The 13,138-nt window shown below is 56.1% G+C and overlaps 1 protein-coding gene across 1 annotated transcript; it reads left to right on the top strand.

The window, feature by feature from the left end:
* Positions 1 to 7,210: 7,210 nt before the first annotated feature.
* On the top strand, positions 7,211 to 11,680 carry LOC131394186 (complement C3-like). The gene is made up of 8 exons (XM_058525423.1): positions 7,211 to 7,273; positions 7,588 to 7,674; positions 7,834 to 7,939; positions 9,144 to 9,332; positions 9,737 to 9,823; positions 9,909 to 9,998; positions 10,110 to 10,245; positions 10,679 to 11,680. The coding sequence occupies exons 1-8, from the start codon at positions 7,211 to 7,213 to the stop codon at positions 10,809 to 10,811; spliced, it is 891 nt and encodes a 296-aa protein (XP_058381406.1). The 3' UTR covers positions 10,812 to 11,680.
* The last annotated feature ends 1,458 nt before the right edge of the window (positions 11,681 to 13,138 follow it).

The following is a 13,138-nucleotide window of genomic DNA, read 5'->3' as shown; positions in this document are numbered from 1 at the left end:
CCAGTGTGGCTGGAACAGAGTGAGCAAGGGGAGAGGGGGAGAGGTGAGGCAGGGACGGGACAGGCCAGAGATCCCCTCTGCAAGACCTTGTGGGCCACAGGGAGGACTTGAGCTTTTCCTCTGAGAGAGGTGGGAGCCATGGAAGGTTCTGAGCAGAGGAGGGACATGACCTGATTCAAGAGCTCAGAGGCTTCATTGGCCGCTGTGGGAGGAAAAGACCATAAGGGGTGTGTTCATTTCCTAGGGCTGCTGTAACAAAGTACCACAAACTGGGTGGCTTAAAACAACAGAAATTTATTATTTTGTCAAAGTTCTGGAGACTAGAAGTCCAAAATCAAGATGTCATGGGCCATGCTCCTTCTAAAAGCTCTAGAGGAGAATCAAGTCCTGCCTCTTCTAGCTTGTAGCTACATCACTCCAATCTCTGTCTCTATCTTCACATGCCTTCTTCCTTCTGTGTATCTCCTACGGCCTTCTTAAAAGGACACTAGCCATTGGATACAGGGCCCACCCTAAACCAGGATGACCTCTTCTTAACTAGTTACATCTGCAAAGACCCTATTTCCAAATAAGATCACATTCTGAGGTTCGGGGTGGACATGAATTTGGGGTTGGGGGGGGCGCTGTTCAACCCAGTACAGGGGTTGAAAGTGGAAGCTCGGAGACTAAAGAGCAGTTAGAACCTAAGTCAGTCATTTACTAGCAAGGGGGAGACTTCCCCTCTCTGACCCTCCGTTTCCTCAACAGGAAAATGGAGCTGCTGCAAGAGTGCTCTGAGATAGCGTAGAGAGTTTAGCCCAGCACCCTCCATGGCTGTTAGCTTTAGTTAGTACAGCAGACCCCACACAGGCAAATCTCTAGATGGCTCCTCCTCTATTTCTCTCTCCCCATCCTGCATTCAGCATCCTCCAGCCCAGAGCTGAGCATGTGAGAGTTTTCAAGGTCAGGCAGGAGAGGGTGGGGAAGATGTCCCCAAGATGCTGAGGGGACCGTGGGTGTGGTTCTGCATCCACAGGGTGGCTACCAACACTCCGAGGCAGACGTATCCCTCACAGCTCTTGTCCTGATCGCACTGAATGAAGGGAAGGAGTTCTGCAGCCGGGACGTACCGGTAGGACCCCAAGAGGAGGGCAGGACCTGCAGGGTCCCATACCCTCTGCACACAGGGAGCAACCCCACCCTCACATCCCTCTCAGTGGACGCTTCTCTTCTAACTCCCAGACCTCTTTCCTCTGATGACCTCCCTCTAGCCTCCCCTCTCTGACTCTCTAGAATTTGATTGCCAGCATGAAGAAAGCCAGTAACTTCCTGGAGAAACGCCTCCTCAACATTCAGACAACCTTTGCCATAGCCGTAGTCTCCTACGCTCTGGCCCTCACCAACAGCCCCCAAGCCAATCACCACCTGGACAGCTTTGCCAGCCATGGTGGGTGTGGGTTCACTTCTCAACCAACTGGATGTTAACCACACTTGTAGGGGTGGAGGGAGTGGGACTGCGAGATCTCAAATCCAGCAATGTGTGACTCATCACTCAGCGTTTAATGAGCGCCTATGGTGTGCCAACCCTTGAGCTCAGAGCCTGAGAAACCAAGATGAACAAGATTGATAAAGTCCCTGCCCTCAAAGGGGGAGGCAGGCAGAAGATAAACAGATCAATAGAGAATCACAAATTGAGATAAATGCTGAGATGATGGCATACAAGGGGGGTGGGAGAGATGACACGGGGAAGGGAGTATGGATCGGAGGGCTCAGAGGGCCTGTGTGAAAAGGGACCCCTCAGCTGGAAGGAAAGATGAGAAGACCGCCCTGTGCCAAAGGCCAAGGGCATTCCAAGCTAAGGGAATGAAGCATGCAAATGCCCTGAAGTGGGAAAGTGCTTGGCGTGGTCAAGGATGGGAAGAAGGTCACTAAAAGTGGGTAATTGAGAGGGGTCTGCCTCCCATGACCTGCCCTACCTCATCCCCAAGGGTCCGATCCCATCTTTTCCATTCCTCAAGTCAAGAGGAGTGGAGTTAGGAAAACTCGCTTGCAGTGGGACTGGAGGGACCTGGAGGAGCCTTTTTGAACCTCGATTTCCCCATCTCTAAAGAGTTAGAGTCCCCGTCTCCTATAGTGGTTCTGAAAATACAATGTCCGTATGTCTCCTCAAAGAATTTTACATAAAGTAAACGCTCAGTAAAACAGCAGATGAGAAAAATTGGGCCAGATGACACAAGGAGAGGGCAGGTGGGCCCAGACCTGTGACAAGGTGGGCATCCGTTTTCTAGACAAAACCCACTGGCCAGCGAATGACCTGGACAGCAACTCCCTGTACACCATCGAGGCCACAGCCTATGCGCTGATGCAGAAGCTGGAGTTGGGTCGGCACAATGAGACGTACGCCATCGCCAAGTGGCTACTGGAGAAGCGGGAGCTGGGCGGAGGTTTCCAGTCCACCCAGGTGACCTGGGGTCTTGGGGGGGGGGGGGGGGGTTGCTAGCCAAGGTGCTGACGCGGCCGGCCCCGGAAGGAGCTGTCCGTGGTGCTGATCCGCGGCCTTCATCCCAATACCCAGACCACGGCGGTGGCCATCGAGGCCCTCACTCGCTTCAGCGAAGCTGTCCCCTTCGAGGGTGTCCAGGATCTCCGAGTCCAGATCCAAGCCCCCAAGAGAGCCTTGAGCGTGGAGTGGCTCATCGATCAGAACAATGCCTACCAGCTGCGGTCAGCAAAGGTGAGGCGCTAAGGGGCAGATGAGAAGTCCACACAGAGGTGGCACCGGAGTGGAGGCCAAGAGTTATGTCCCTGCCAATCTCCCTTCCCAAGAGTATCTCACAAACACTGGCCATACTGTCAATGTATTGATTCATTTAGTCCACAAACTTTTCCTGAGCACCTACTGTGTGCCAACCATTCTCCTGAGCATTGGGGATACGTTATAAAAGATCTGTGGTCCCTGCTCTCATGGGACTTACAGTCTAGAAAGAAACTGAATAAATATATTCTATTTTAAGCTTTCTGAAAACAGGGAAAAGAAATAAGTGTATAAAGGGGAAAATAATCTGGGTGTGGGGAGTAAGGTAATTTCTATGATCTTATTTCATGGAGGAGGTGACATTTACCTTCAGTCAATTGACCCATCTTTACTGAGCACTTACTGTGTGCCAAGCACTGTTCTAGGTGTGAGGAATACGGCCTTGAACAAGGCAGAAAAAAAAATCCCTGTCCCTGTAGAATTTTATATTTTAGTGGGAGAGACAGACAATAAAGAGATGAGAATAAGTAGAACATATGGCATGTTAAATGATGGAAAGTGCTATGGGAAAAAAATTAAGCAGGAAGGGGGGTGGGGACATCAAGGAGTTGCAATTTTAGATAGGATGGGCAGAGAAGGTCTTACCAAGAAGGTAACATGTGAGCAAAGATCTTAAGGAAAGGAAAGAGTGAGTCTTGTGGATATCGAAGCAGAGGAAACAGCAGGTGCAAAGGCCCTGAGGCAGGAGTGTTACAGAATAGCAATGAAGTTTAAGCAGGGATGATGTGATTGGATGTGAATTTGTAAAACTTTGCTCTGGCTGATGAAGGAAGAATGTATGAGGGAAACAAGAGCAGATGCAGAGATGCCAGGGAGAAGAGTCTTGTGGGGGCTCCACGCACGGGCAACTTTGGAGATGCCGCAAAGCGGACAGATTAGACAGATGTACATTAGGTCACAGCCTGAGTCGGCAGTTGTAGTTGACCCGTGACTGGGTAGACACCACAAATGCCCCATCAAGAAGGAGAAGTAAAACCATCTGCATGGGGAGAGGTGGGCGTTGAGTCACTAGACCCCAAGTTAGGGAATTAATCAAGGCCCCGGCACGTATGCACGTTTTCCTCCCACCCTCCACCCCCCAACGCATATGAGCCACGTTTCGCTGCCTCCTCCATCCTCAAATATTCCTCCCCCTTCCTTCCAGTTCTCTGCTCAGGATGAACTAGAGATCAAAGCCAGTGGCAGCGGGAGAGGCACCATCTCGGTAGGTCCGGTGTCCCATCCTTGAGATCCTTAGCTGGAGCCCAGGGGCCCCCTAGTCGATGGGAATAGAAGCAAGTCTAGACTCCAGGACAAGATTGAAATCAGCAATAATTTAGGGGCTGGTCCCGTGATGTAGTGGTTAAGTTTGGTGTGCTCCGCTTTGGTGGCCAGGGGTTCGTGGGTTCGGATCCCGCACGGACCTGCACCACTCGTCAGCCGTGCTGTGGTGGCGACTCACATACAAAATAGAGGAAGATGGGTACAGATGTTAACTCAGGGCTAATCTTCCTCAGCAAAAAAAAAAAAAGGACTCCATTCAACAGGGGGGAAAATGGAGACTCAGAAAGGTTTTCACTTGCTCTAAGTCAAGAGTCAGGGAAGGGAGAGGCCAGAGGTCCTTGGACCCCTCTGTCCTTCCCATGCTGAGTCCCTGAAGGGGTGTCTCCTTCCTTGCACCCCTCAAGGGAAGACTCTCCCTCTGGGGTGCCTCCCAAGGCCCAGAAGCTAACTCCACCCTTCCCTCAGTATCTGAGCCAGTGGCTCCATTACATCCTCCAGCCCCCTGCCCTGTGGCCCAGGAGGATAGCCCTCTTGTTCACCAAATTTGAGGCAGCCTCTTATCATGTTTCTGGCAATGGGGTCACGGTTGAACCCCTGCCTTTGTGGCGTGACCTTGGCCATGTCACATTCCTCCTGGAGCCTCAGTTACATTTCAATGAATTAAAATAAAAAATTCAATTCCTCACTTGCACTAGCCACATTTCAAGTGCCCAGTAGCCCCATGTGGCTGGTGGCTCCGTATGGACGGAGCAGAAGGAGACCATTGCCATCACTGCAGAAAGTTCTAGTACACAGAGCTGGTCTAGACTCCATGGGCTGTTCTGGCCACTGCACCCACGGATTGAGGGGAGCAGACTTCACCGTGAATTCCCCTCAGGGGCAGAGACCTGGGCAGGCAGGGACAAGAGCGAGGAGGGAAGGGAGTGGACGCCGATGGGCTCTGACACCTTCCCTGTCCCCGCAGATCCTGACCCTGTACCACAGGTCTCCAGAGTCCTGGGAGGATACCTGCAACCTGTACCACCTGAATGTGACCCTCCAGAATGCCCCGGAAGGTGAGCCTGGACCACGGAGGCCAACCTTTCTTTTTTGTTATTTTATTTTATCTAAGCACAGTTATTGCTTTACTCAGTCATTCAACAAATATTTCTTGAGCATTTACTCCATGCCATGCCCTGTTTCTTGGCCCTGGGAACATAGGCATGACCAAGAAAAATATCCCTTCTTCTCCTGAAGCCCACATTCTAGTGGGGGGCGGGGACATCTCTGAGGAGCTGGCATTTGAGCTGAGACATGAAAGAAGTGGGACAGTGATGCATGAAGGGTCTGAGGGAAGAGCATTCCAGGCGGGCAGAACAACAGATGCAAAGGCCCTGAGGCAAGAATGAGCTTACCTGGTTTGAGGAACAGTGAGGAGGCCAGTGTGGTCACAGAGGAGCAAGGGGGAGAGTTTTAGGAGAAAGAGTTGAAGAGGTGACAGGGGCACGTGGTGCAGGGACTTGCAGGCCACAGAAAGGACTTGGGTTTTTCTCAGAGTGAAGTGGGAGCCATAGAGGGTTCTGAGCAGACTGGGGTTCCGAACAGACCTAGCAGAGGTTTGCACAGGCTCCCCCTGGTGGCTGTGGGGGAACAGACTGCAGAGGGCAAGGGTGGGAGCTGGGAGACCAGGGAGGGGGCGACTTCACTGGTCCTGCAGGAGAAGATGGAGACTGGACCAGGGTGGGGGCTGGTCAGAAATGGTCAGAAAAGTGACCAAGACTTTGCTTTGAGCTCCACTTCTTAATAATCATAGTAATAATGATAGTAATAACAACTAACAGTTATAAAGCACTGATCAGGCGCTGTGTTAAGTGTTTTACTTGTACTAACTCACCTAATCCTTACAACAACGCTGCTGGGTTGGGAATATTATGATCCCCATTTACAGATTAGGAAACGGAAGCACAGAGAGGTTAAGCAACTTGCCTAGAGTCACACAGCAGAGACAGGCTTTGAACCCAGGATCTGGCGCCACAGGCTGTGTTACCCAGCCTCTAAACTCCTGCCTTGTCTCTGCAGCAAACAAAAAGGGGGAAGAGACTTTACGGCTCCGGATGGAAACGAGGTCAGGGCACCAGGGTCTTGGGCTGGGTGGCGGGAAGGCTTCACTTCCTGGTACCCAGACTTCTTAGCAGCTCTCCCTGTGGTCCGAATGGAGGGTGGGGACCGGCCAAGCTCGCCTCTCCACGCCTCGCCCTCGTCTTATCTCCCATCCTGCCCCCGCCGCCTGTCCCCCATCCTGCCTCTACCCTGCCCTCCCATGCTGGTCTTCCATCCAGCCCCCATCCTGCCAGGTCCCGGGATGCCGGGCTCCACCGCAGTGACCATGTTCCATGACCCAGATGCCCAGAGCGGCCTCCAAGCTCCACGGCTCTCCCCCATCCTCATCTTCTCCAGACACCCCAGCTCCTACCCCAGTCCTGCTCTGTTTCCTTGCCCTCGCCCAGGGCTGCCCCAGATGAAAACATGTACTGAGCGCCTACTGAGTGCCAGGCTCTGTTCTAAGAACTGGAGGAACAGCTGTGAGCAAGGCAGCCCCTCCCGGCCTGGTGGAGCTCACAGCCTAACAGAGGAGACAGGCAATAACCAAACTGATCACCCAGAATCAATGTCAAGTGACAGCTGTAATTAAACGTGGCAAAAGAGAGGCTCGCGAGCCATGGGAGGGCAAGTTAGAGAACGATCTGGTGTGCGGGCCGGAGAAGGCTTCCCAGACAGAGTGATGCATCAGCTGAGATTGCAAAGATGAAAGGATTTTTCAGGGCCAAGAGGGAGAAGCGAGGATTCCAGGCTGAGAGAATAGCATGTGCAAAGGTCCAGTGGCAGGAGAGAGACTGACTCTTAAGACCAATCAAATGGAGGCTGGAGTGGGAGGAGGTGAAGTGGAAGGATGAGACAAGGTGTTTGATAAAGGTTGTTAAGCGAGGAGACGACGTGTCGGATTCCTGTTTGCTAAAACTGTATGCTGTTGGGGGCAGAGGAGTGACCGGGAGACCCAGGAGGAGTCCAGGCAAGAGATGATGGTAGTGGGAGCAAGGGGGGAGAGATGGGAGGACAGTGGGAAGAGACTGGGGCTGTGAAACCCCCAGGTTCCAGGGTGATCGAGAGGCCACAATGACCATCATGGAGGTCTCCCTGCTCACCGGCTTCTACCCCAACCAGGATGACCTCAAACAGGTAATGGAGGTCCCACCTGCCCCCAGATGTTGCCCTGGCAACACCCCACATTCCCCGTGTGGACGCAGGGCAGCGTCTACCCGGGTCAAGGCCCCCAGGTTAATACCCTACGGTCAGTGCCCCATGGTCACTTCTGGTTGTCTCCCTGCATGACCTTGGCCGAATCCTTGCCCTGATTGTGCCTCAGTTTCCCCAACACGGGGGCTGACTGGACAAAGGCTGGGAGCTCTGAGAGTTATTTACACTGACTGGGGCTCCTCCGGCTGGGGCCTCGGGGGTCTCGGCCCTCCTGCAATCCTCACCCTCTGCCCCAGCTCACGAGCGACGTGGAGATGTACGCCTTCCAGTACGAGACCAAGACCAGCTCGAGCGACAGCGCCGTCGTCCTCTACCTGGAGAAGGTGGGGAAGGCCAGGGGCCCTCCGCCAGAGCCCTGTGGGCAGAGAAGCCGGGGTCGGCACCTTGGGGGTGTTGCCAGACAGCCATGCCGTCTGAGGCTGGCTCCTCGGTGGTATGGCCGAGGCCCTGTGGTCAGCTCCGACGGGACTCTCCTCCCCCAGCTCTCCCACAAGGAAAACACGGTGCTGGGCTTCCGGGTCCACAGGATGCTGACGGCGGAGTTCCTGCAGGCCGCCCACGTCACGGTCTACGACTATTACGAGCCTTGTGAGCAGGGGCCTGGGGTGGATGGGGATCCCACGAGGGGAGGAGGCCTGCGGTGGACGGGGTCAGGGGGAAGGGGCGAGGGGCGGGCCGGGAGGGAGGGCGAGGGGCGGGGCCAGGAGGAAGGGACGAGGGGCGGGCCGGGAGGGAGGGCGAGGGGCGGGGCCGGGAGGAAGGGGCGAGGGGCGGGGCCAGGAGGAAGGGGCGAGGGGCGGGCCGAGAGGGAGGGCGAGGGGCGGGGCCAGGAGGAAGGGGCGAGGGGCGGGCCGAGAGGGAGGGCGAGGGGTGGGGCCGGGAGGAAGGGACGAGGGGCGGGCCGAGAGGGAGGGCGAGGGGCGGGGCCGGGAGGAAGGGGCGAGGGGCGGGCTGAGAGGGAGGGCGAGGGGTGGGGCCGGGAGGAAGGGGCGAGGGGCGGGCTGAGAGGGAGGGCGAGGGGCGGGGCCGGGAGGAAGGGGCGAGGGGCGGGCTGAGAGGGAGGGTGAGGGGTGGGGCCGGGAGGGAGGGCGAGGGGCGGGGCCGGGAGGGAGGGCGAGGGGTGGGGCCGGGAGGAAGGGGCGAGGGGCGGGGCCGAGAGGGAGGGTGAGGGGTGGGGCCGGGAGGAAGGGGCGAGGGGCGGGCCGGGAGGGAGGGAAGACGGGTGGAGCCAGGGAGGGGGATGGGGCTGGGCCAGGAAGGGAGAATGGGGCCTGGATATGGGGGGTGTCAAGAAAGGTGCTGGGGGGCCTGCCCCTGGCATAGAGGTTACGTGTGTGCGCTCTGCTGCTGGGGGCCCAGGTTCGGATCCAGGCTGATGCACCGCTTGTCAGGCCATGCTGTGGCGCGGTCCCACATAAAGTGGAGGAAGATGGGCACAGATGTTAGCTCAGGGCCAGTCTTCCTCAGCAAAAAGAGGAGGATTGGCGTGGATGTCAGCTCAGGGCTGATCTTCCTCACACACACACACAAAAAGAAAAATGAGTGGATGAAGTTAAACTCAGATAAAATAAAAGTGTTAAAAAAAAAAAAAAGAAAACTGCTGGAAGGGACCCAAAGAGGTGCAGTGATCAGGGGCGTGGCCTTCCTGGGTGGTCAAAGTGGTCAGTGGGGGCCCTGGAAGGGGATGGGGCGGAGCCGAGGCGGGACTGGGCGCGGTCCGCTGAGGATGGGGCGGGCGCAAGGGGGCGGGGTCTTCAAAGGGGAGGGCCCTGTAGAGGGGGTGGCTGGACAGGGCCAGGCGGGGCGGAGCCTGCGGGGGCTGAGCCCGGGGGGCACCCAGCCCCCAGGAACGCTGGCCCAAGCCAACCCCAGGCGCTCGCCCCCCTCGCAGCCCGGAGGTGCAGCTCCTTCTACAACCTGCCCGCAGAGCGGTCCTCCCTGCGGAAGATCTGCCACAAAGACGTCTGCAGATGCGCCGAGGGTGAGCTCCCGGGGACGCGGAGGGCCGGGGCGGCCGGGCTAGGGGGCCAGGAGCCCGGCATCACCTCCCGAGTGCCGTCTGGGCTGAGTTTAGACAGAGAGAGACAGTGAGATGGGAAGACAGAGACAAAGGGAGACAGAAAAGGAGACCCAGAGAGAGACTGACGCACACACTCGGGCTCTGCCAAAGATGGAGCGAGTCGGAGACACAGACACGGAGGGAGACAGAGACCCGGGGGGGAGAGACAGACAAGAAAAAGGCAGAGGAGGAGAGACCATGCCTTGCAGACCAGAGAGGCCACACCCAGAGACCCAGGCGCCTTCGGCCTGGGGCCGGATGGGGGTCGGCCTGGAGGCAGCCCCCTCCCCCAGCGCAGCCAGAGCAGCTGCTCCCTAATCCTCCAGAACAGTGCCCGTCCCGGAGGCGTCACAGCAGCCCGATGAGGCAGGAGGAGTTCCAAGTGGCGGCCTGCGAGGCAGGCGTGGACTTTGGTGAGTATCGGGGAGTGGAGGCAGGGGGAGGCCCACCTGCCTGCCTGATGCCAACAGGCCGCCCTCTGCCTCCCTCCTTCCCCAGTGTACAAGGCCAGGCTGGAGACTGTGGAGGCCTCCCCTTCCAACCCCTATGTCTACTACAACATGCGGCTCCAAGTGATCATCAAGAGTGGTACGTCTGAGGTGGCGGAGGAGGCAGTGTGGGGTCCTCCCCCCGGGGGAACCCAGGGTTGGGGAGGGCCGTACCCGTGCACCCTCACACAGTGGGTCTCCTCTCCTCCAGGCACGGACTCTACCAGGCCCCTCGCCGTGAAGAAATTCGTCTCCCATGCCACCTGCCACGACTCCCTGGGGCTGCGAGAACAGGAGACATACCTCATCATGGGCCAGACGTCAGACCTGTGGAGAGTCAAATCTGAGTGCGTGGGGGGCTCCTGCTGCCCCCAGGACTCAGGCCTGGGCCCTCTTCCCTACCCCAGCCCAGTCCTTGGTGTCAGAATTTCTACTGCACCTGTCTGCAGGACTGTCAGGTTTCAGGGCTGCCCTGTATGGAGGTGCAGGCTGTGCACTGCACAACTCCGGGAAACATCATTCACGTGGAGATGTTGTAGATGTTGATGTAGATTCGGTTTTCCAACACAGGGCAGTAAAGAGTCAGAGGAAGGGGAGCCTTTTCTAATCCCCGGATGAATGGGCTAGAGGCTGGGAGACCCAAGATAGCCCTGTGGAGCAGACACCATAAGTTGAGGCTCTGGGAGGTTGCCAAGAAGGGCGGAGGGGCAGGGCAGGGAGGTCTCCATGCCTCTGGGGCACCAGGCTCTCCTCACCCTCCTTGCCCTCTCTCACCCACAGTTACACCTATGTCCTGGGCAAGGAGACGTTCCTCATGCGTTGGCCAGCCAGTGGGGATGTGGGCAAGAAGGAATTGCTGCGCCAGCTGGAGGGATTTTCAGAATATATGCGCACCCATGGCTGCGAGTTCTGAGACCTCGAGGCCTCTGCTGCTCTCAGGGGGTGGTCTCCAGGCAGGCCCGGGCCACAGGGCTTAACCCCAAAGAAAGAGCATGGAATATCATACCCAAACTCGAGACATTTGTTCCTGCTCCAACATGCAGAGGGGACCCTGCACAACCTCCCCTGATGTGGCTTGGACCTGCCTCCTCTCTCTCTCTCCTACTCCATTCCAGTCACACTGTCCACCCAACATCCAAGTTGATTCCTACCTCAGGGCCTTTGCACTCACTTTCCCGTCTACCAGGTCCACCCTTCCTCCAGATATCTGCGTGGCTTGAACCCTTCCCTTATTTGGACTCTGTTTAATGTTAGCTCCTCAAATATACTTGCTTTAATAACATCTAAAATAGATCCCCTCCTGTCACTTTCTCTCCCCTTACTCTGCTTTATTCTTTCAATAACTCTTATAAATATATTGTATATGACATTTATTGGTTTGATTGTTAAATGGGTGTTTCTTCTGCCCCACAATGTCAACTCCTTAAGACCAGGGGCAGTGTCTGTCTTGTTCACTGAGTATTTCCAGTTCCTATGGCAGGGCTGGTATACAGTAGGTGCTCAGAAAATGAATGTTGAATGAATGGGTGGATTGATGCATGAATTTGGCACCCCCTCTGCCCCTGGTCCTGATGGAAGCTTTGATGGGCAACCCTAGGCAGCTGGGGAGCCGAGATGAGGGCAGGGGAGGAGGAATGAGTTTCATCGCTGTGGGCTGGGGTGGGAGCAGAGGACCCACCAAGCCAGGGCAGCAGCCCATGTGGGTTCAGGGACCCCCCGCTTGCCCTGGACTGCAAGGCATCCAGGATGGCTTGAGCCCAGGGTGTAAGGAGGGACAGAAGATGAGAGGGAAAAAGAGAAAGATGGGGCTGGGGGGGCTGACTTCCTACAGTGCTTTGAATACGAGACTCATGGGCTTGGTCATTATCAAGGGCAGTGGGGAGCCGTGGAAGGTGTTTGAGCAGGAGGGGAATTGACCAGCGCTGAGGTAGAAGGCCCAGCCGGCTGATGGGCGGAGACTGAGTTGACGGCAGGAAACCTGAGGAGGAGACTAGAGCTGTGGGGCCACGAGGTAGCATGGCAGCAGGTGCCTGAGTTCAAACTTTGCCTGCACCTCTTCCTGGCTGTGTGGCCTTAGCCTGGTTACTCCCCTCTCTGTGCTTTGGTTTCCTCATCTCTAACGGGACTTCCCTCAGAGGGTCCTGAGCGCCCAGCACTTGTCAATGAGCCAGACAAGAGGCCGTGGTGGGGGAGTGAAGTCGCTAGAATCCACACGACAGTCAGAGAAGAAAATCAGGTCACGGCAACCCCTGCTTACAACCCTCCCAGGCTCCCATTGCTCTGACAGCGCAACCCTCAAGGCCCTATACTGTGGCCCTGTCACCTCCCTGACCCTATGTCTCCCCACTCTCCGCCTCACTCGGTCCACTCCAGCCACACTGGCTTCCTCGATGGTCCCCAGAAACTCCAAGCTCTTTCTTGCCTCTGGGCCTTTGCATAAGCTGTTCCCTCTGCCCAGAACACTTTTCCTACGGCTGCTTTCTCCTCATCCTTCAAGTCTCCACTCAGAGGGCCCTTCTCCAGCCACCCTGGCTAGATGAAATTGGACCCTTCCTCTGGAGTTCTCTCTGCCCGCAACCTGCTTGTTTCCTTCAGAGTAAATGTCACAGGGCTTAAGGACATACCAGACTCTTAACTGACATCTTTGCTGTCTGTCACCTGCTGGCCTGGGAGCCCTGGGAGAGCAGGGAGGCTGTCTGTCTTAGTCACAAATACCATTGCAGCAGCTCAGTCAGGGCCTAGCACATAGTAGGTACTCATTTTGCTGAATAAATGATTGAATAAATGAAAGAGTGAAAAATAATAAGAGAGAAGGAAGGGAGGATGGATAAAAGGGAAGAGATAAAGAGAAAGGAGGAGAGAGATGAGGGAGGGAAGGAGGGAGGGAGGGAAGGAGGGAGGGAGGGAAGGAGGGAGGGAGGGAAGGAAGGGAGGGAGGGAAGGAGGGAGGGAGGGGGGAGGGAGGGAGGGAAGGAGGGAGGGAGGGGGGGAGGGAGGGAGGGAGGGAGGGAGGGAAGGGGGGAGGGAGGGAGGGAGGGAAGGGGGGAGGGAAGGAGGGAGGGAGGCTCATGATCTGTTTTGTGTTTTTGTTTTGAGCTAAAAATGTTTTTTACATTTTTAAATGGTTAAAAAATAAAAGACAAAGAATGTGTAACAGAGACTATGTGTGACCCACAAAGCCTAAAATATTTATTATCTGGTCCTTTATGGGAAAAAAAAATGTGCTGACCTCTGAGTTAG

The sequence above is a fragment of the Diceros bicornis genome, chromosome 30 (genome assembly GCF_020826845.1).
Source record: "Diceros bicornis minor isolate mBicDic1 chromosome 30, mDicBic1.mat.cur, whole genome shotgun sequence".
Taxonomy (NCBI): Eukaryota; Metazoa; Chordata; class Mammalia; order Perissodactyla; family Rhinocerotidae; genus Diceros; species Diceros bicornis.
The sequence above is the reverse complement of the archived record's forward strand: the minus strand, read 5'-3'. Positions and strand labels throughout refer to the sequence as shown.